The sequence below is a fragment of the Stenella coeruleoalba genome, assembly GCF_951394435.1.
Source record: "Stenella coeruleoalba genome assembly, chromosome: 14".
Taxonomy (NCBI): domain Eukaryota; kingdom Metazoa; phylum Chordata; class Mammalia; order Artiodactyla; family Delphinidae; genus Stenella; species Stenella coeruleoalba.
In genome coordinates this window covers 26539812-26563036 of record NC_137160.1, presented here as the reverse complement: position 1 = coordinate 26563036, position 23225 = coordinate 26539812, and the positions used below count along the sequence as shown (strand labels likewise).

Genomic DNA, 23225 nt, shown 5'->3' with positions numbered 1-23225 from the left:
CGTAATTATATATTTATTTGTTTAATGTGTGCCTCACATCTAAAACTATAAGTTCTCTAAGAGCAGGGACTATGTCTGTTATGTTCCCCAATGTATTCCCAGCACCTGACATAATGACTAGCACATGGTGAGCATTCCACAGCATTTTAGGAAGAAAGAAAGGAAAGAAGGAAGCAAGGAAGGAAGGGAGGGATGAACACTGTATTAGACGGGGCCTTGGGGGAACGAGGCCGACTGCCCTGTAGTCTCAGCGCTGCCTCTGCACTTGCCCTTTCTCCTCGCTCCCTCATCCCCTTTTCTGTGATCTCTGCTATTTATTCTTCTGCATTTTTCAGTATTCTCTGTCTAAATCTGGGTTCCCCAACAACAGACCCACCACTTTCTAAAATCCCTTCTGTTTTCTGTAACTACTCTTTAAGAGGCTTTGTTCAGCAGACACCAAGCCTGAAAACCCCCCTTCCCCAACTTGACAATGTGGTAGTGAAGATGCTTCCTGTCCTGTCTTGCTGACTGTGAATTCCTACAGGAAAGGAGCCAGCACCTAACGTACAAAGCTAACTTACCTTAGCGTCCTCAAGGCACCTGTCCACAGCATGGCCCACACAGCAAACTCTACTGCTAGTTTTTTCTAGCTTAAATCCCATTGAGTATAAACTCCTCTGCAAGCTTTCTGCTTGTTCTCATAGGTAAGTTAATGACTAACTTTTGCTATACCACCCACTTCTTGGAGCCAGTGGTCTAAAGGCAAATGCGTGAAAGTCAGGTTTCTTAGCCATGAGCTTCCAGAAGGCTTTTGCTTAGTCTGGCTCTGCAAGTGGGGTTTCTACAAAGTACAGATTGACACAGTGGCTCATGAATGGGTGATAGTTCTAGCAACCTGCACTGTGTCTGGCATATAGCAGATGCTCAACAACGTTGGCTGAGTGAATGAAGCAGGCCCCCATCGCTCAGGCCTGACTCAGTGTGCCAGTCTATACTCTCCTGGACGAATAAATGGTGAATGGAGGGAGAATGCAGGAAGCCATGTTGACAACAGTGGACAAAGGGTGATCCCATCTTTTCTAGGTGATTGTTTTACATGCTAAACAGAAACAGATTCTAGTTATGGCTAGTCAAAAGTCTTTATTGGGGCCTCCCTGGTGGCGCAGTGGTTGAGAGTCCGCCTGCCGACGCAGGGGATACGGGTTCGTGCCCCGGTCCGGGAAGATCCCACATGCCGCAGAGCGGCTGGGCCCGTGAGCCATGGCCGCTGAGCCTGCGCGTCCGGAGCCTGTGCTCCGCAACGGGAGAGGCCACAACAGTGAGAGGCCCCCGTACCGCAAAAAAAAAAAAAAAAAAAAAAGTCTTTACTAACACAATCATGGAGCAAATGTACATTGAGCATCTATTATGTGCTACTACTGAGAAACAAAACTGCTCAAGACTATCACTGAATAATTTAAAATCTCTGTGGTAATTTTCAAACACTGGGAAACCCAGCAATTGTTCACTGCACTGAGTTCAAATTTATGAGTGGAGCCAGCTGCTCTGTATGCTTTCAGAACAGTGGGCTTACTTGGGACTTTTTTCTGACCAAAGATGAACAGTACAAATGGGCCTGTTTTCATGAGCTGGACTTAGCTACGTTTCTAAGTTAGACATTTTAGATTTGATTGTGTGGAGCTGCTGGCTTCTCTAAGACTAACTGGATGCCTCTGTGACAGGCTGACAACAACCAACTGCCAGTCAGAAAAGAAGGCAGAGCCAATGGAGACCAGCTAGGGAAGCTGGGCCTACAAGACCCTGGCATAGGACCAGTTTTCATACTTGGTGCAAATCCTTAGTTATGTGACCTAAAGAAAGGAAATGTTCATGGGAACAATACCCGAGAGGAAAATAGTTAGCTGAGGGTTTCCTCAATGAGCAGATCATAAAATGATGAGGAATGCCAAGCGTCTGAAAATTCAGATACAGGGGAGGATGAGGAGTGTGGCTATTTTTCCTGACTCCCTGATATATCCTCTTTTTTGCTTCCATCAAAGGGCATGTTTCTGGGAAGACGGTGATCATTTTGAATTAGAAATGTGAAAACACAATACTATTAATTCTAGAGTGACTGGAGTCAGTATCTGCAAGGCTCCACTGGTTCACTCCAGACACCCAGCATGAGAAGACTGTTCCCATTCTTTGTTCACACAGGGCCTGGAAAATACTTCTTATTCAATTGTAGCAACATCTATGTTTTCTTGTTTCTGTTTTTAAATTCAAAATAGCTTTTATGCAACCACATTTTCTTGAACATCACAGTCATGAGTAAATATACTCTTATCTAAAAAATTTCCCAGTGGCAGCTCGTCTGTGACTTAGTGTTTAAATCTTCCCTTTTCTGAACAGCCTGTATGAAGCCAGGCATATGAACTCACAGAGCCATCTATGGAACCACCTATCTGCTATTTAACTGATAAGAGCCCGATGACAATTCTTGGACCAGACTCTTGGCTGTCATCCTCAAACACGTGCTATTAGTTTTAAGCTCAGCAGGTTCCAGCTGGGGGCAGGTGCGGGGGAGACCTTTTCATTTTATCTGAAAAGGCTCATCAAAGTTCCTAGTGCAACAGCACACAAGCCCACACAACTCTCATGACTATTCTTTCCTTACCTTGAAAGGACTTCATTAATCACACTCCACACAGGAAAACTGCACAGTGTAATACTCATATACTGTGAGAGCTAGAAGGGTCCAGTCCAGCCCCATCATCCGCAAATGGCCCAAAGAGGTGAAGGGCCTTGCCCAGAGTCTCACAGTCAGTGTAGAGCTGAGACCAAGACCCAGGACACCTAACTGGTCCACTGTTGCCATGATACCGTATTAGCTGAGTCTCCTCCATTAGGTTCTTTCCCTTTCCTTAAATTTATTTGAGGGACCACACCCGGTTTACCTAATTTTGGTACAGGAAATTGTTACTAAAACAGTAAGTGAAAAGACAAAAGTTTTTTGTGTGTTTTTTTAAAAAAAGTAAACATTAACACAAAGTATCATATCACTTAGCTAGCCAGTCGCTAAAAAGATAAACATCTTATAGCTGGTGCAAAAAGAAAACATATTTTTACAGAGCCCCACTATCAATGGTCTTTTGGTCAACTTTGGTGATTTGCATATCCAGAAAATCATACAAATGCTAATGGTCAATTGTGTATGGTTATCTCTGTGTAACTGTTAAAATACCTCTGAACTCTGATCTGATCCTCCTAGCTTTGCACAGCATGGGCCCTTTCACATTGTCTTTTTTCCCTGCAATCCTAAGCCCATTTTATTTTTGCTTTGTGGCAGAAAGAGAATTAAAGTGCTCAGTGGGCTTTGCCATTTCTTCAAAGACTGTTCTTTAAGCAGTTGTGTATTCTACCATTGTTTTAGAGAAACAGAATATTATACTGAAGATACATACCAGTTTTGACTAAGATGCCCAGCATGCCGACATTCTGAGCCCCACCAACATCATCCCTGCAATCCTAGAAAAGCATAACGAAGCATTTAGTCCAGTGTCATCAGTGAGCCTGCCAACAAAACTGACCAATTGATCTGATTTATTAGGACAGGATGGCCAACTGTAATCCCATGTTTTTTTCCTTAAAATGAAAGAGAAGGAGGTGTAAAAAAGGATAAACCCATGTCTGAAGGAGCATACCACTGGAAAAGGGAAGCGTAATAGAGGTAGAGGTAAAAAACAGAGTAGTAATCCTAGTAACCAAACATAAAAAGCAGTTACAGTGCTTCATGTTTTGCCACATGTACATCTATTTCCTTTTAAAACAGATCATGGAAAAAAAGTATTCTATCATTTGGCAGCTTTTAAGGTAAATGATCCAACTGCAGGACAGTGAATGAACTAGTTCAGAAGACAGCTCTTGTGCTGTCCACGTAACATTATCCTTACTTTCCATCCAATCATCCCTAACGGGGAATCAAATCAGATCAGTGTACTTAAACAGATTCTGAGACTGTCTGATATTCACTTCACACTTAGGAATAACAGATCAGTTTCAAAGGGAAGCTTCTGTTTTCCAATTCTTAATCAAGATAGGGGTAAATATACTTGGCTAATTGTGATGACAAATGCAAGGTAATAAAAATCCAAAAACTGGAAGAAACATCATCAATAAAATCAATCCTACCATCTCATGTGTATAAGCAGGATTCATTCAGATCACACCCAAAGAAAAGTTTTTTCCTTAAAAATCATTCATATTATTCAACAACAGCCCTTGGAAATGAGTCTTAAAATGTCAAAATCTTCATTTAAGGTCTAACTTAAAACCTTTTCTGTGCATCTAAACTTGCCTTGTTGAAGCAGGGGAGATGGGGGAGAGGGACAGGAGGAAGGGAGGAGGGAAAAAGTGAACAAGGAAAGGGAGGGCCCACTGGGTAGGGCCCCCGATTGTCCAGCTTCAGCCCTGCCACTCCTAGGCCTGAGGCAATCGATATCTTTAGCTATTTGTGGCACACAGACTGGGCTGTTCTTCCATAAAGCATATACTAGCAAAAAAATCAATAATGGGAGAATTCTTTGGGTATAGGTGTTCTTTGCATTAAGGAATAGTCAAAAAAGTCTAAATCTATGTAGAAGTTTTCTTCAAAAAGACACATAAAGCATTTAATTGCCTTGCAGTTGATGGTCTTTTGAATTGTATATATCTCATCACACTATGAAGAATGTCAGAAATAATCAATATTTCAGTTCTTTAGAATACCAGTAAACAACTACTGGAAAGCCTGTTTTATGGGTAGCCTCTTACTACCATCTGATATCACCAATAAGAGCCTGCTTGTGTCTCAAAGCAGTGCTTTGAAGTTGGCTCCTCCCAGCATGACAGGTAAGCCCAGGGCATTTCCTGGGCTCTTCTACTTACATCTCCAATCATGATGGCCTCCTCAGGTGCACAGCCAGTGCTCCGCAATGCCTCCAAAAAGAACGTTTTCTCTGGTTTCCCCACGACTGTGGCTTTGGTATCTGTGGCATGCTCTAAAGCAGTCACAAATGGTCCGGGCCCCAGGGCTAAGCCATCTTGCCTCTTGTAATACCTGGCTTTGTGGATTGCTATCAGAGGTGCCCCATCCAGGAGCAACCTAGAGAGACAGAGAAAATGGAAATTGGCTAAAAGCAAGGTTTCTATGACTGGAAAAGAATGTCAGACTTACAAAGTGGTTTTATTCACACTCACAGAAACGAATAGTTTCTTATTAACTTTTAATGACTTGCTGTCTTCTAATGAATTCGCTAGGAACTGCTGAGAATTACACTCAGATACACTAAAGAAAGGTGATAGATTAAATTTGTGATTGCTTCAACCTTTTACCTTTAGTGGTTTCAGACATTTTACCCAAATCACCATGGAAAGAGAATTAAGGGAAGTAAAGCTAAATAAGACACTTGAGGGAAGAAGCTTAACTTAATGAGACAAGTTGTTTCAACCTCCCTAATGGTAAGCAGGAGGCTCCTGAGCCTTTTACAACACGACTCAACTGATGCTGCAGTGACATGTTCAGCTAGCTCCTAAATACCTGGTTTCCTCTTTCCTCTGCTCCAAAATATGATTCTTTCGAATTCAGAAATTTCATAGACCATTCTACAAATACTTTCTGCTTGTATCTTTCCCTCTTCATTTTACCTTTTGACTGCTTCGGGCGTTACTTTGCAAATCAGGCTGTCTTCCGTGAAGGACACAGCAGTAAGGCTTAAGGGTGAGCCTATACTGTCAAGTCCTTTCCTTCTTCCTGATGTAGGACAAATACTCTCATACCAACCGAAAGGGCATAAAGAGTTTTCTTGTTAGAGAACTAAACTCTACATATAGTCAAGGATCCTCATTACTTACTCAGGCAAAACATAACAAATCTAAAAAAAACCCCACCAACCCCCATCCAAAAACATCTGCCAACCATCCCAACAGTGCAGCCTGTAAGTCACACAGCAGAGAGAGTCACACACATATCATCTAATCGAATGCAGGACATGATATTCTTCTTAAACTGCTTTTAACCAATGTAATAAATGATCTCACTTAGCTTAATTTAAGTCATCTACTTAGTTAAATATCTAGTATGTCCATCGAGGAAGAATTCATCACATCTCACCCTTCACAATTATGAGTAATTAAGCACTCAACTACGAAACTGCTAAATTATTCTTGTCAGTGGGCATGGAAATGCCTTCCTGTGGGAGATGCAGGATTCAGACATTTATGATTAAATATTTTATTAAATAAAAACCAATACCGGACTATTACAGGGCCTTATTGTTAGTTACTACGAATTGCTCACAGCACAGGACGGATCCTTCAAATTTATTCACTAATAGTAATACAAATTTATTTCTTAAAGTAGATCTTAAAATCCAACTGTTAGGAAACCTGATAAGGCCACTATGTTGGCCTTAAAGAACCACAGCTGATAGCAACGAGATAATAACGGGTGGTTTATCTATCTCCCCTCTTGTCACTCTGTCCCCAATCCCATTTACTTGCTACTCTACCATGGAACTGGAATTCTTTACGCAACAGACCTCGAAATTGCTCTCCACTTACACAGCTAAACTAAAAACTCATCTGACTTAGCTTTGTTAATATTTTATTATATATTAACTGGGGATGAGACTTATCAGCTCGATTGACGTGTGTACTTAATTCCCGTGCTTTCTCTGGAAGGGCTGAAACTGTGGGTTCCTCTACATTTCTCTAAATGGGAACTGGTTCTTCAGGAGCTTGGAGAAGACAGGCATCTCTCAGGGAAGTGGTTCTTGCTTCTGTCATTCTTCTACGTTCAGCATAAGCTTTACTGACTCTTTGAAGAGCCAAGGCATGTTCAGGATAGACTGAAAGGTAAATATTTTCAAGGACGCAGATTAGAAGATTTTTGTATAAACATTTTCAAAATGTAAGAAAATAGACACCCCAATACTTGGGACTGTTTTCACACTTCCTAGACAGGGCAAAAAAAAGTTGGTTGTTTTGTTACCGGAAGTAATGTATCGGGAAGAAATCTGAGAATCTTCTGTCTCTATTTAACTATAAGCCCACTGAGGTGCACGATACAAGAAAAAAAGGCATAAAGAAGGCCTGATGCAAAAATCCATGGCTATAAATTCCATGTAGGCAAAGGAAAAAAACTATAAAAAGTCCTAGCCAGGGAGCTGGACCACATTATAAAAATGTTAGGCAGAGCAGTGAGAGAAAAGCTAAGGGGATGACTTAAATTCAGAGTCACAGTACGTTACTGAAAGGGACCATAAAGAATACCAAGTCCAACACGCCCATTTTACAGAAGAGAAGATCACCTTGTGATGCTGGCCAAGACCAAGGAGAGCGGGAACCCAGAACTCCAGAAAACCAATCCAGCACTCTTCCAAATAAACTCACTTTTTTAGAAAAAATGATCAACTTTTCACCATTTCTGCTGAAGATGGAGAATGTGGAAATGAAATTACACGGCAGCTTAAGTAAGAAACCTAATATGCCTGATATCGAACGATTGAGTCCTTTTCTTCCCACCCTCCCCCAATCTTTCCCAACTCAGTAAATTGGCCCCATTGCTCAAGTCAGAAACTAGTAATCATCCTTGATTTCTCACTTTCCCTCACCCTTCCACATCCCTATTATTAGTAAATCCAGTCACTTCCAAGTCCAAAACAAAAACAAAACTTTCTCAAAATGGTCTTACTCCTTCTGGCGAACCTCTGCAATAGTCTTAACTCATCTTTCTGCTTTCTACTCTTCCCCTGTTATTCCAACCCATCGTACATGCAATACGGGGAGTTTTAAAAGTACAGATGGGATCGTGTCCCTCCCCTGCTTAAAACCTTTCAAGAACCTCTCATTGCAAAGAGTATAAAACCCAAAGTCCTTACCGAAGCTTGTAAGGCCTGGCCTTACCTGGCCACTGTCAGCATCTCCAATCTCAAGTCACCTTCCCCGTCACTGACTATGTACCAAAAATGTACACAGTCTTTCCTGCTTCAGCCCCCACACCTGGTGTTCCCTCCTCCTGAAACAGAGCCCCATACTTTGCACACAGCTATCTTCTGCTCACTTGTCAGGTCTCAGCTTGAATGTCAGCACATCAAAGAGCCATTCCCAATCTCCCTGCAAAGTGGACTTCCTCCTCACATTTCATCTCTATCTCATCCCCTTTTTCCTTTATATCACTTCCTATAGTTTATAATCCTTACTCAACTGTGTTTGGTTTGTCTTCCTCACTAGCTTACAATCTCCACTATGCCCATTAGTTTTACTCATCACTGTATTTCTTACTTCCAAAAAAAAAAAATCCAAAACAAAACCAAAAACAAACCCTGGTACCTTTCACTAAATATTTATCGGGTAAGTTAATTAATGCATGAAGCACCGTATGCCTTAGTGTCCTGATCCATAAAATGCGGAATAACGCTTACCTTCTTGGGGAATAGAGATGATATATGCAAACTTTTTCATGCTATCTATCTGACAGTAATGACAATTATTTTTATTCATAAATATAGGAAGTGTAGTGTCTGTGCTACTTAAAATAGGTAACAACAAATCACTTCACATTTGTGGGCCCCGGTTTCTTATCAAATGAAGAAACTGAATCAGATCAGGTCTTTTCACTCTCAACACTTCTGTCATTTTTTAACTGAAAAATGCTTTATGTGGGGGGATCTGTCCTATACCTGTGGGATGTTTAGCCGTATCCATGGCCTCTACCCACTAGATGCCAGTAGCACTCTTCTTCCCCCAGTTGTGACATCCAAAAATGTCTCCAGACATTGCTGAATGTCCCCTGGGGAGGAAAAATGTCCCCAGTTGAGAACAAATGAACGAGGTGATGCCAAAATCTTGACATTCAATACATTTAAAACTAATACGAATCAACCTGACAAACACCAACTACCAAAAGTTCAAATTAAAACAATAGCAAATCATGAAATATATCAAGAGAAAATCCCATCAACACTTAACTGAAACCCCCAGAATATCTCCAATATCATACTGACACAGCAATTTTCTCATTAATAGTAGGCTACCTACTATCACCACTTCTATCTGGTATTGTAGTTCCCAGAGAGTGTAATAAAGCAAGAAAAAGAAATGAAAATACAAAGATTGGTAGGTGTGAAGTAAAACTGTCATTATTTGTGGTTGACAACTGTCCATGTAGAAAATCCAATTCAAAAGATTCTATAAATAAATTATTAGAATTACCAAGTGAATGTAAGAAGGTCATGAATACAAGGTTAACATACAAAATCTCAATTATACTTCTATGTATTAGCAACAAGCAATTAAAAGTGAAATTTAACAAAATACCACTGATAATCACATCAAACAACATGAAATACAAGGATTAATTCAACAAAATTTCTAAGACCTACACTCTAAAAACAGCAAAACACTGCTGAAGAATGTAAGACTAAAATCTAAATAAATGGAGATATATTCCATCTTCATAGACTGGAAGACACATTACTGTTCAGTAAATTCTACCCAAATCCACAGATTTAATAAAGTAGCAATCAAACTCCTAGTGAGTTTTTTTTGTGGAAATTGACAAGTTGATTCCAAAATTTATATGGAAACGATGTAGAATCTTAAAAAAGATTAAGTTGAAGAATGTATACTACCAGATTTTAAGATTTATTATAGAGCTACAGTACTCAAGACACTGTGGAAGTGCACAAGTATAGATAAAAAATCTAGAAACAGAGCCACACATATATAGTCACTTGATTTATGTCAAAGCACTAAAACATCACTGCAATTCTGTGAGGCTTTTGAAAGAATTGATCTACGCAATAAATGTTGCAGAAGCAACTGGATATCTGTAAAGAAAAAATGAAATTTACTTCACACAATTCACAAAAGTTAATTCAAAACAGACCTTAGACCTAATTGCTAAAGGTAGAACAATAAAGCTTGCAGAAGAAAACACAGGAGAGTATCTTCATGACCCTGAGGTGGGCAAAAATTTCTTAGGCATAACAGAAGAAAATATTGACAAATTGGACTCCATCAAAATTAAAAACTTCATGTTCTCATACTGTTAAAAGAATGAACTGGCAAACCACAGGCAGGGATAGGACATCTGCAGTACATATATCCAACCAAAGACACATGTGTACATAACACATACACAACCCCAACAAATCACTAAGAAAACTATAACCCAATCAGACGCAATAAAAGACTTGAATGTGCAGATCACAAAAGAAGTTATCCAATAGCCAATAAGTATATGAAAAGGCTTCAATATTACTCACCAGGGAAATACGAATTGAAACACGGTAAGATACCACTATACACACCAGAAAGAATAGCTACAGTGATATAGACTAGCGAGAGACTGGTGAGAATGTGGAGCAACTGGAACTCTTGTTCATAGCTGGTGGGTCATAACATATGACTCCACATAATCACTGTGGAAAATTGTTTGGCAATATTTACTAAAGCTAAGCAAGTACTTATCCTATTATCCAGTAATTTCACTTCCAGATACAGACCCAAGAGAAATGAGTGGATATGTCCCCAAAAGACATGTAGAAGAATGTTCATAGCAGCTTTATTCTTAACAGCCCAAACTGGAAAATCCAAATGTCCATTAACAATTGAATAAATTGTGGAATATACATACAATAGACTACTACACAACAACAAAAATAAACAAAAACAAAGTACTGCTACATGCAACAATTTGGATAAATCTCAAAAACAGACCCAAAACAAAATGCTACAACTGTGTGATTTCATTCATATGAAGATCAAAAACTGGCAATATTGATAGAAGTCAGAGTAGTGGTTACCTTGAGGAAGGGGTGGTATTGACTGGGACAGAGAGCCTTCTAGGGCGCTGGAAATGTTCTGTCTCGTGATCAGAGTGGGGGTTACACAGGTATATCTATGTGTCAATTTTTATTGAGTTGTACACTGACAATCTGTACACCTTATTTTATGTTATACATCAATTTTAAAAGATCAGTAACAATATATTTATGTGGTTTATTCACCTAAAGCTTTTATTTAGAGTAGCAAGAGTTGCCTTGATCATAAAAGAATCTCCCCAGTTAATTAAATAATGAGTAGTGACTAATATTAAACTCAATTCTGTATTCTGTGATCTTCAAATTGGCATATAAAGTTCTGCATATACTAATGGAGCGCTTTAAATAACTCAAGTTCTTAAGTCTTCAACAATTTCTCATCTCCAGAGTGTTTTATTTTTATAGTCTGGACCTTAATTAAAAAGATTGCATAGCAGTCAGCCCTTTCAAAATGGAAACAGCTCACAGAAATATTTCTAATTTAAGCCCTACTGCCACACTGTTCTAGAATTCCTTATGCCCAGGACTCTTAGAAAAGATTCAGGAGCTGCTATACAAATGCAGTAACTGAGGCCATTATTGTTGATTTTTCCCCTCCCCTTCCCTTCTTCCCTTTGTAAGGAATTGAATACATTAGTAATTAAACTTTTTATTCTTTTCTTAATGAGAAGGGGAAAAGAAAGCAATCCAATATTCAACAGAAACCATTTACGGGGATAAGAATCTCTTCCCCAAACACACGAGAAACTAATTTCTGTGCACCTCTAAGACTTTTGGAGGATTCTCGTACCTTGTAACAATTATAGGAAAGAAGTCATTAGCAAAGCTTCAAAACATTATTCTTAAGCAGTCTTCATCTCCGCATTTAAATGTGAAAGTTATATGATGTCACTTATCTTCAATTGTAACAACATTTTAATAAGCTCCTCAAGAAGCTGGAGGGCAGCTGCTCTTAATGTAGAAAAATTTTCTTTTCTGTGAACTATTAAGTTAAGCAATTTCCATGAAGTTTTTTCCCAAAATTCCTTTGATCCAGCAACTGTACTTCTGAGAAAACATGTTACGGAAATATAAATATTGCTTAACAAACACATTCAGAAGTTTTTTATAAAAAACTAACTCATGAAACCTGGAAATAACTAACAATCAGAAATACATGGCTACACAATTTACTGCATTTTTTAAAGTGGAATATGCTCTGGGAATCAAATATGTTTTAGAAGAATATTTAAAAATACAGAAAAACATGCACAATATATTGTCGGCTTTTTAAAAGGCAATTATCGTGTAGTATGTATACACTCTCATTTTTGTCTAAATATATATGTGCGTGGAAACAAATAAACTAGCTATATGCTAAAATGTTAACTGTTGTTCTCTTAGGTGGAGAATCACAGGTAATTTTGTTTATTCATGTTTCTTTTTTGAGCATTTGAAAATTTCCACAATGAGGACATATTAATTTTTTTAACATCTTTATTGGAGTGTAATTGCTTTACAATGGTGTGTTAGTTTCTGTTGTACAACAAAGTGAATCAGCTATACGTATACATATATCCCCGTACCTCCTCCTTCTTGCGCCTCCCTCCCACCCTCCCTATCCCACCCCTCTAGGCGGTCACAAAGCTCCGAGCTGATCTTCTTGTGCTATGCAGCTGCTTCCCACTAGCTATCTATTTTACATTTGGTCATGTCAATGCTACTCTTTCACTTCGTTCCAGCTTACCCTACCCTACGGCCCCGTCCTCAAGTCCATTCTCTACCTTTGCGTCTATTCTGGGAGGATGTATTAATTTTGAGGTTAGATATTTTTTAGTCTTGTTAATACCAAGTTCATTTAGATTAAGTGATCTGCTTGCCCAGGTAGGCTTTCTCTGAATAGAATTTAATTAAAATTGGTCCCTTACTGAAATGCTCATGCTTTTTTTTCCCTAACAGGTCAGAAGATGAAAAAAGACCTTGCTACAAGCTAGTACTACAACTGTGAAAATGAATGGAGTTATAGGCATTCATATTGATGAATCATACATTACTTCTAGGGAAGAAAGCAAACTGATGCACACATAAAGTATAAAACATGCAAGATAATACTACATATAGTCTAGAAATACCTACGTATGTGTTACAAGTATAAAGAAATGCAAGACAATGATAAACAGAAATTCACAATCCTGATTACTTTTGGGTCTTGGCTGACAAAACTGAGGAGGGATACACAGGGGTTATCAAACGTGTTGATAACTTGTGTTTCTTAAACCAATTGACAGGCATATGGGTATTCATTATATTACACTTTGTACCTTTTAGTATTAGGTAAAAGGTAAAAAGCCATCCATGGTTCTCAGGATTTGAACGTTTCATAGAACCCAAGCCCAAATCACATCTATCCCCTATAAGTGGTTCACATCCTTCCCCAAAATCAATTCTTTAAAATTCAGTGTTTTCAATTTTATTCGGACATTTAAGACATTTTTGTAGACAGAGCATACTATGCATGTCAGGGGGGCTACCCACTCAAAATACAGTAAATAAGAGGAGTGTAATGTGGAAGGTTCATGTATCTGCCTGAAGGCAATATGCCCCTAAAGCTGGTATTCAAGGCAGATATGCAACCGGGTTTAAAATCCAATGTTTATCCTCATTAAGAACCTGAATAGTAATTTAACTAATTGGCGGTGCATTTGAGATGTCACAACCCAAACAGCTGTAGTCATTGGTTGGAAGGCATAGTTTCTGTGGAGACATCAATATGCAAAGAAGGGCAAGACCTAAAATCCTTTTGTTAACTTTCCACCCAGCTGTTAAGGGCATTTGTGAAATTAGAGTTGACTTATAGGTGCACTGTAATGCTTTAAAATGTAGTGTTTAAAAAAATCAATATGGTTAGGGAAGTGTGCTAATTAGACAGCATGCAAACAATTACAAAGTCAGTATTACATCAACACACATTTTTATTACCCTGAGTCTAGTATTTATCTAAGACAGAGACCTCCCAACTTCCTATTAAATATTAGGTCCTTCCCAAATTACCAGCTAAAATCAATCAATACCTTCTCCTTGAATTCTGTGGTTCAGAAATGAATAAAATGTAGCAGGGGGTAAATCTGGAAGTAAGATATAATAGCAGGTTCTCTATTTCAAATGAAAACTGGTTTTGGTTATAGTTATAAACCTTAAGGAGCTGGTGAGATAATCCCTTTGCCCCCTGTCCCCCAAGAAGCTAGAGTAGAAAACTGAAGTAGGTGAAGAAATTTTAATACTCAAGCAATCTGGCACAACAGTGGATCTCTGGGAAATAATGTCTACTGAGCAATTATAAAAAGTGAATTTGTTTTTATTTAAACAAAAGCTTGACTGTCACAGTAACTAAGAGAGTCACAAATAAAAGTACATTCAGTAGCCATAGTTTTCATAACCGAGGATCTAAAATTAATGTGCAAATGGAAAAAAGGTGACTGTTCCCAAAGGGCTATTTCTGGCCACATAGATTGTACACAGGGTAGCCATCTTCAAGATCAAATAATGTGCCCAGATGTGTGAACCTTGTAGTGAGTTTTAACATTTTGATTCTAGAACATATACATCAAGAAGTGAATTCTACATCAAGTATAAGTTAGAATGATTCTTGAATATCTTCATACTGGTAAGAAAATGATGTTAAATTCCAAAAATTTACCAAGATATTAAAGAAATTCTTTTTAAAGTTAGTTCAATGTACATCTATGCAGTATGTAGGACTACTTAACTTATCATAAATTTAAAGGCAAATTACACTGTTTAATGTTCAACAAGAAGCAAAAGGCAAGATGAAAAATGAAAAATCTATAAAAAATGAAAAATCCAAGGGGAAAAAAATCACAATCTCACTCTAGAGTAGACTTGCGAATAAATTCTGATCCAATTTAGTTTAGGAAGTATGAGAACCAGTATGCAGTCTGACTTTTGGAAGTAGCAGTAAAAAGTTTATACAGGTAAAATGCACACACAATTGAAGATTTATAACATTTTACATGTTAGTTGTGGTTCCTCAATTTCTACCAACAGCTATTGGAACCCCTCCACTTATATAGCCCACAGTTCAAAGAGCCCCACCCTAAACTCATCACCTCCTGAACCCACACAGGGAGTGTTCTCTATCACAGGCACTTAGGTTAGATATCTAGATGCTGACTCACTGTTCTTCACCCCCTTGACCCAACTGTCCATCAAGTCATGTTGACAATACCAGAATCTCATTTTCTTCATCCCTACTGCCACAATCACAGATCAGACTACCATTATCACTCGTCGAATAATTTCTTTGAAAGTGTGGTCAAACGTGCCAACTTTTTTCGATAGCCTGGATTCTCTCTGGAGGAAGAATCACATTTACTGTTTTGGGTGAATTAGCCTGGATCTTATTTTCCTTCAGAGATCATAGTCAGTGAAGAATCACAGGAGTGATAATAAAAGATAAAACTCCTAGCTTTAGATTTACAATTTGATTATGAATTTCTGCCCCAGAATATTGATCCTATGAACCAGAAAAACCCCAGTGATCATCACGTTTTAACATATTGATTATTTTTAAAAAACTAAGGAAGACAGTAATAAATATTTAATGTTGATCTTGAAGTGATCTTTAAGATATCTGTACACCTACAATCTAGGTGGCCAGAAAGTAAATTATGTATAACCTTACACAACAAAGACTTAAGAAGAGAAGAAGGGAGTATATGATCACATGAAAAATAAACAGCTAAAGACTTACCGGAATGCTTGATTCAGAGTTTGATAATGAAAATGGTCTGGTGCCAATCCTATGACCACAGCATTAGGATCACTTGTTTGTATTCCTGGGAATGGAAAGAAAAAATTATTGAAAAATGCAATTAACAGTAATGTCACATTTTATGATAAGGTAGTTTTAGTCAATCAAGTACATATTTTTGCTGTAGCAATAATCTGAAGTTTAAGAGATTATCCTGCCCAGTGTACTTTGGAAGTATCAGCTATAACTTAAAAAAAAAAAAAAAGGTCTCCTAGCATTTCTGTATATTCCTTTTGCATGGTCTTACAGCTACTGAGTAACTAGAAGATCTAAACTGAAACTTGTAACCTGATGTTCTCAAACAAGCAACAATTTCTAACTTCAAAAAGCTTTACTGATTAAAATCAACAAGAAGAGCCACAGTTCTCTATGAGCTATCAGATCAATAGCAACTGATGAGGGACTGAAAACCTAACAGGCAAGGGAAATTATAGACTCTCTAGGTGATACAGCTGAGGCTAACACCATCATGATAAATATGGAATGCACTGTAGGGTCTATAGTTTTCTACAATAATACCTAATCCACTTCTAGTTTCACAAATATTATTCTATAATTAAAGCATGTTTTAAGGCCTTGGTACCTGATGACAAGACTTTAGATACAAGAACCAAACAAGTACTTCCACCATCACAGTTATTAAAACTCTGATTGAAGTGTCTGTGCATTATCCATATGCCGATTCCTATTTGCCTCTCTTATTGCCTGCCTTTAAGCATTCTCATTATCGATTCTACCAAAATGTGAGGGGAAGTAGAAAAAGCAGATACCCAAGATATCCAATTTCCTCCTTACCAGCAGCCATGAGTATCCAGTAATTGGTTAAAGTTTGTTAAAGGAAGAAAATAAAATCAATGGCTACAGTTAAGAGTTGGAGTTTTATGTGTTCTTTTTATTATCTCCATCTACCACTGGCTAAGATATTCAATATTAGCCAAGATATTTCCATTCCCTTCAAAAACCTATCTACTTTGGGTATTTTCATGTATACAAACATGTTGCAAGTTTAGTCTTACATCAAATAAAGATTTCTTCCAGACCAGAGATTGTGCTTATATATGTCAACTCCAGCTCACTACTGCACAACTAGAAACTTTCTTCAAATAAAGTAAAAAATCTGAATAAAAAATTGTTTTGCAGTACTTCAGCTAACTCAGAAATATAAATACACTGATTGTAGAATGTATTTGTCATTGTTTTTCGTAGCCCAGTTTCTGAATACCATTTTCATAATTAGGGAATCCACTAGCTCATAAGGCTTAGTGAGGAGCAGAGCTCACCCTCTCCTGAGAGGGTGAAAACACCAGATACTTATTTTCCAGCCTCTGCAGCTATGGGTACTGGCCTGAGACAGAGGTTCTGCCAATCAAAAGCACCCCCCCCCCCACCCCGGGCTTTAAACTGGGAGCTAGGAAGATAAAGTAGTAGGGAGAACCTCACTGGAAATTCTGAGGCAGCAGTGCTAGCTGGAACTTCCAATCTCCAGTGCTACTGGGGTGAATAGGCAAGCTGCAGAGGTCAGTGTTCAGCAGGGACACTGAGGGCACCGGATCGGCTCTGCATGAGATGTCGCACGCCGCTCCTCAGCGCACAGCCCCGGAGGCGAACCTCCAGCTCCCCTGGGCAGTTAGTTCTGTGGGCTACAGGCTTTTTTCTTTTTGTCATGGACATTTAAAAAATATTAAAAAGTAGAAAGACTAGCTCATAATGAGCCCTGATGTACCCATCACCCAGCTTTAGCAGTCATCAGCGTTTTGCCAATCTTATTTACCATTCTCTACATATTTTAAAGTCTTTTAAGTATATTCCAGTATCATCTCACCCTTTCATATTTCAGTACATATCGTTAACTGATAAAGACCTAAAAAAAAAACCCACCTTAACATTGTTACACCAACAAAGTTAAAATAATTCTTTAATATCACTCAATACCTAGTCCACATTTGAATCTCCCCAAATGTCTCAAAATGTCTTTTCACATCTGATATGTAATTGGCACCCAACAAGGTCCATATATTGTATTTGATTGTTATCCTTTACCTCTCATTCTATAGCAACATTCCTCTCCACTTACTGGAGCAACTAGATCATTAATCTCGGAAAAGGTCCCACTTTCTGGATTTGGCTGATTGCTTGTGATATTATTTAATTTATTCCTTTACTCTTATTATTTCCTATAAACCAGTAATTGAATCTAGAGGCTTCATAAGTTCACATTCAATTACTAGGCAAGAGTACTTATAGGCAATGCCATGAATTTCCAATTATATCACATCACGAAGCACAAGAGTTCTGCGTGTTCTACTTCCAGTGATGTTAAGACTGATCAATAGGTTCAAGTGGTGTCAGCCCAATTCCTCCATTTTGAAGTTCCCCATCAACTCTTCACCTAATGTGTTTAAAATCTATTGATATTGTTGCCTATTTCACTAGGGTTTGTTTTTGTTTTTTTTTTAACATCTTTATTGGAGTATAATTGCTTTACAATGGTGTGTTAGTTTCTGCTTTATAACAAAGTGAATCAGTTACACACATACGTATATCCCCATATCTCTTCCCTCTTGCGTCTCCCTCCCTCCCACCCTCCCTATCCCACCCCTCTAGGTGGTCACAAAGCACCAAGCTGATCTCCCTGTGCTATGCGGCTGCTTCCCACTGGCTATCTATTTTACGTTTGGTAGTGTATATATGTCCATGCCACTCTCTCACTTTGTCACTAGGGTTTGCCAAATGGTGATTTTCTAATTCTGTCATTCCTTTTGCATTTACTAGCTATAATTCTTACCCTCATCAAATGTTTAGTTACTATAAAATATAGTTAAAATAGGAAAGGCAGGATAAATGCTTGTTTCGTTTATCCATTTTCAGAATGAGTTACTTCCCTAACAATTTTCCATAGTGACCAATGAGTTTTGTGGGATGAATATCATTTTGAACTTTTTATACGTATGATGCATTGTAATCTATTGCAATCAGTATTCTTTTTGATGCTCAAACTATCGCTTCAAATTGGCTTCAGTGTCCTTTAGGCATGACCTTATTAGTTTTCGATAGTTTCCTTGCTAACAATTAGTTATCCCAGACTCATACAACGCCTGCCCATTTCTCCAGTTCCTTGGAGAAATGGAATCACCCATTTCTCCAAGGAACTAAAGTGGGAAACCATAGTAGACACCAGTCTGACCACTGTGCTTCACTGCTTCTATGCCTTTTTAGTAGGAGATCTAGATAATATGTACTTTTTGAGAGAACAAGGGAGTTGATAATATTTTAATTCAAAATTAATACATACCTCATCTGATTTTTATATTTCTATCTCTTTTCACTTACACTTAAAATCTGGAGTACTAACAATACTAGCGTAACTACTACTTTATCGTATAATACATCTATAATTACAAAATAATATCAACACTACTAATAACACTAATACTACTGAATGCAGTTTTAGATTTCTTTGCAGTTCTTTCATCCTTAGAATTGATCCCACCATGAATGAACTGTCAAAATACTGAATTTTAAAGTCATCTGAAGTAATTCTTTTCTCTGAGTGGTTATGTCACCAACTTTATATAGAGTTCATTTGTTTCAATCTGTTTTTGGCTTTCAGGGATTGGTTTGTTTTTAACTGTCTTTTAAATATGTAAAATATTCACATGGTTCCAAAGTCAAAACTAGATAATAACGTACTTTTAGAGAAATCACCTCTCCTCTTCCCACCCTCCCCCTTTAGATAACCATTTTTACTAGTTTTTCTTTTATCATCCTTCAGCTTCCTTCCACAAATATAAGACAAATACATTTATATCCATTTTCCTCTCATTTTCTCACACAGATAAAAGCGTGTAAGGTTTTCTATACCATATAATTTTTTCACTTAATATATCCTATGAAGATCACTCTTATCAGGATACAGAATTCGCCATTACTTATCTTTCAGCTACAAAGCATTCCATTTTGTGGACATTTCGTAGTTTTAATCAGTCTCTTCCAATGAACATTTGGGCTGTTTCCAATCTTTTGTTATTACAAATTAAGGCCATAATGAACAACCTACCTTATTCATATGTCCTTGCACATTTCTGTTACTGCATCTTGGAGGTAGATTCCTACAAGAGGCAGTACTGCTTCACATGCAATTTTGAGAGCTACTGCCAAATTCCTCTCTGCAGGAGTTGTGCCATTTTATATCCTGTCAGCAGTCAGATCTTTTTTTTTTTGGTACGTGGGCCTCTCATTGTTGTGGCCTCTCCTGTTGCAGAGCACAGGCTCCGGACGTGCAGGCTCAGCGGCCATGGCTCACAGGCCCAGCCGCTCTGCGGCATGTGGGATATTCCCGGACCGGGACACGAACCCGTGTCCCCTGCATCGGCAGGTGGACTCTCAACCACTGCGCCACCAGGGAAGCCCTAGTCAGATCTTTTAATAAATTTACTTTCTGTTTAATTCACCCAAAGTTGGTTTCTGTTTTTTGCAAATTCTGATTGATATACAGTTATATTTCCTGATAGTGTAAGTTTTGAGGTTCTGCCTAACTATATATCCATGCTGAAGTTCTCTAATCATTATTTGTAAAGCTATCACATGGTTTTGTAATGATGTATTTATACCCACTTTTTCTATATTGTGTATTTCACTCTGAGTATCACCTACAAAAAGCAGTGTGGCAAAGCTTCATAACACAAGGATATTTTTCCAGTTTGTTAATTTTTCCAAAGAGAAAAGTTTTATTTTCTCTTGATTGAAAATATTTCATGGTCATTGCAAAAACTTCAAACCATACAGAATGAAATCTATTTTTAAACAAGTTGACCTTGGTTTATCTCATATAATCAAACTAATACCATGGCTCCAGGAATGACGATTATAATACTCAAAGAAATCTTAACCTGTGTTTTTTCAAACTCTGGGCCATGATCCATTAGTAGACTGTGAAACTAATCTGGAGGACTCTAAGCAGTATCAAAGTCACACAGTTAAGTAAACCAAATGGAAAATAGAGTACATCTCACAAGTAAGAGTACTGTTTAACATATACAAATACACATACATACATCCTGGATTTCTATGTAATGTGTTTCACTTATTTTGGAGTGCAGTCAAAACAGATTTGAGAAACACCAATTTAGATTCAAACTACTGATGACAGAGGAAATCTGACTAAATACTTCTAAACATCCAGTTTTAAGAATGATTTATAAGCAGATATGAAGAACCAATTTTTAAATCTTTCCAAATTTCTCTTACCTTTAAAATCAGGTAGGGCCCGATCATCAACCAGCAGCATGGGTCGGACTTGTTTCTGCTCTACCAAGTTTCTGGCTGCAGTCAGAGAAGTGAATATTTCATCTTCAGAGATATCAAACTGCAATTTCTTCAATCTTTCCAAGAGGTCTTTCTTGCTCTCTTTGGTTGTATTGGTCACAAACCTAACCATTACAGAAGTAGCACGTAACCTGGCAAAGTAAAATTCAGGTGTCAATAGGCAACTTTTACATTCTAGCTCCATAAAACCTAATTTGGTAGCACTTGCCAAAGGTCAGAAAATTAAGGGTAAGTCACTGAGTAAGTGTTTTATGGCCAGTAGGTTTTATAATCTATTCAAAATTGCTTACAGATTATCCACACCCTATGGACTGCTTCATCTCCAAAGGCTGTAAAGTCTACCCCTTCAAGGGCCTTCTATACTTTAACTGAATTTTACTACAGGGTTTTAGTAAAGAAGTAAAAAACAAAAATAAAACAAAAAAACTCAACACTTAGTAACCACCATACTCAGAGAATATGAGAGGTGAAAGTTATCTTAGAGATTATCTACTAGTGTAACCTTCTGAAGATGAGAAAACTCAGGCCTAGAGGATTAATGACTGGGCTCAGCTGTACACAGCTGGGCAGCAGTAGGGCTGTGACAAGAACTCCAGCCTATGTCCTAGACAGGGTCTGACCCCCTATACTAAAAGAACAGAGGACACCTCAAGAGTTCTTCCTTCCTCTTAGCCAATTAGACACTGGCTAAGCCCTAATGTGCTACTAAGTTTACAAACAGAAACTACTTGGAGAAAGAAACGTTCCATCTTTACAGACTGGAATGTGTTTTCCCTTTGAACTACTTTTGATTCCATAATCTGCTTTTGGAACCTAAACTGGCAATCAGGTATCAGAGAAAGAATTCATGATAATCCAGCTTTCTTTCAAAACAAAAATTATTTTCTTGGTCCTAAAGTGCTTTAACCTAAAAATAATTTACCTACAATTAAAATTTTTATATTAATACCCTGTTGCTTTTTATCTTATACCTGCCCCAAGTAGACACAAGGCATAAAGCACTATCCATAATTTAAAATAAGCAAGCAAATAAAACAGAAAAGAGATTTTTAAGAATTCACTCAGAGCATTCATAGATTTATATGATTAAATAGTTCATTATAATCATGATTATCTCTATAATATCTATATGGTAGCTTTTCTGAAAAACACATTAAATTTGGTAGTTTATCTCTCAAAAGAAATTGAATACTTCAACGTAACTATTACCTTAAAAATGAACAAGTCTAAGTACTGAAATGATCATATCATTTTCAACGAGCATTTTAAAAACCTTTTCTTTTTGCTAGTCCCTCAACTTCCCTTAGTCTGTTTGTTTCTATAGAAACGAAAACTGGCAGTGACAGTATAGCAATCTCTCTGGGATGGAAACCTGCCAGTGTCAGTGAGAGAACAATCTGTAGGCTCCTGCCCCTCCAGAATGGCCGGCTCATAGTTTACAGAGGTACTTAGACATGTCATTCATTGTTCACCAGAAATAAGATTTTTCTTTCCATCCAGAGCAGAAAGCTCATCTTTGAAGCAGTAAAAGCTCTTATCCAACAGGAGAGGAGACTGACCGACAGACATCCTTTTCCCTAGAAAGTCTGAGAGAGACCATGGCAAGGAGTCAAGAGAAAGTCCCCATCTCCAACTGATTTACTTCAGGCTTTAAACATATTGTTGTCCACCTGTAAAATGAATGTCATGACTGCTGGCTAAGTCAACAGCTTCCAAATGACACCTACCAGATCTAAAATCTCTTCACACTCACTGAAGCCCCAAATGGAGAGTAAGCTCCTTGAGAGAGTGCCAAGTCAGTGTTGATCTCTTGCTGTAATACCTGGCACTGTGATACTAGTCACTAGATTTCCTGAACAACAGCATACTATGTGAACATTGTAAGGTTTGAAAATGATAAAGCACCACATGCTATTGTTGATTTTGAAAACTCCTCTAAATTATTTGAAGATGAGATGCTTAATAACATTACTAGTTCTGTTGTACTGAGGAGTACCTTTTTGAGGAACAAACATTCACATTCAGTTCACTTTACCAAGCTTTCATTATGTATTTTGTATCTAGACTTGTGGTGACGCATCAGAAATGTAAGACAACCTCTAACCTTCAAAAGTATTAAGTTTAGTTAATGGAAATAATTCTAAAGTTTCAAGTTCCTTAATTAAATTTTATTTGAGCAGCTGCACACTCAGTGTTAGATCTTAGCTGAAGAAGAGTGAGCGGAACTATGGCTTTGTATATGTGTGTGTTTCGTTTTGTGATTC

General features: G+C 37.9%; 1 protein-coding gene across 1 annotated transcript in view; it reads right to left on the bottom strand.

Annotated features, from left to right (window-relative positions):
* The window catches only part of HDHD2 (haloacid dehalogenase like hydrolase domain containing 2), a 40559-nt gene that overhangs the window by 4566 nt on the left and 12768 nt on the right, over nucleotides 1-23225 (bottom strand). The window contains exons 3-6 of the mRNA XM_079942244.1: nucleotides 20884-21092; nucleotides 15577-15661; nucleotides 4888-5104; nucleotides 3426-3489 (exon numbers count right to left, since the gene is read on the bottom strand). Of these exons, the coding sequence (XP_079798370.1) occupies nucleotides 3426-3489; nucleotides 4888-5104; nucleotides 15577-15661; nucleotides 20884-21092 (575 nt within the window). The remainder of the gene's footprint in view (nucleotides 1-3425; nucleotides 3490-4887; nucleotides 5105-15576; nucleotides 15662-20883; nucleotides 21093-23225) is intronic.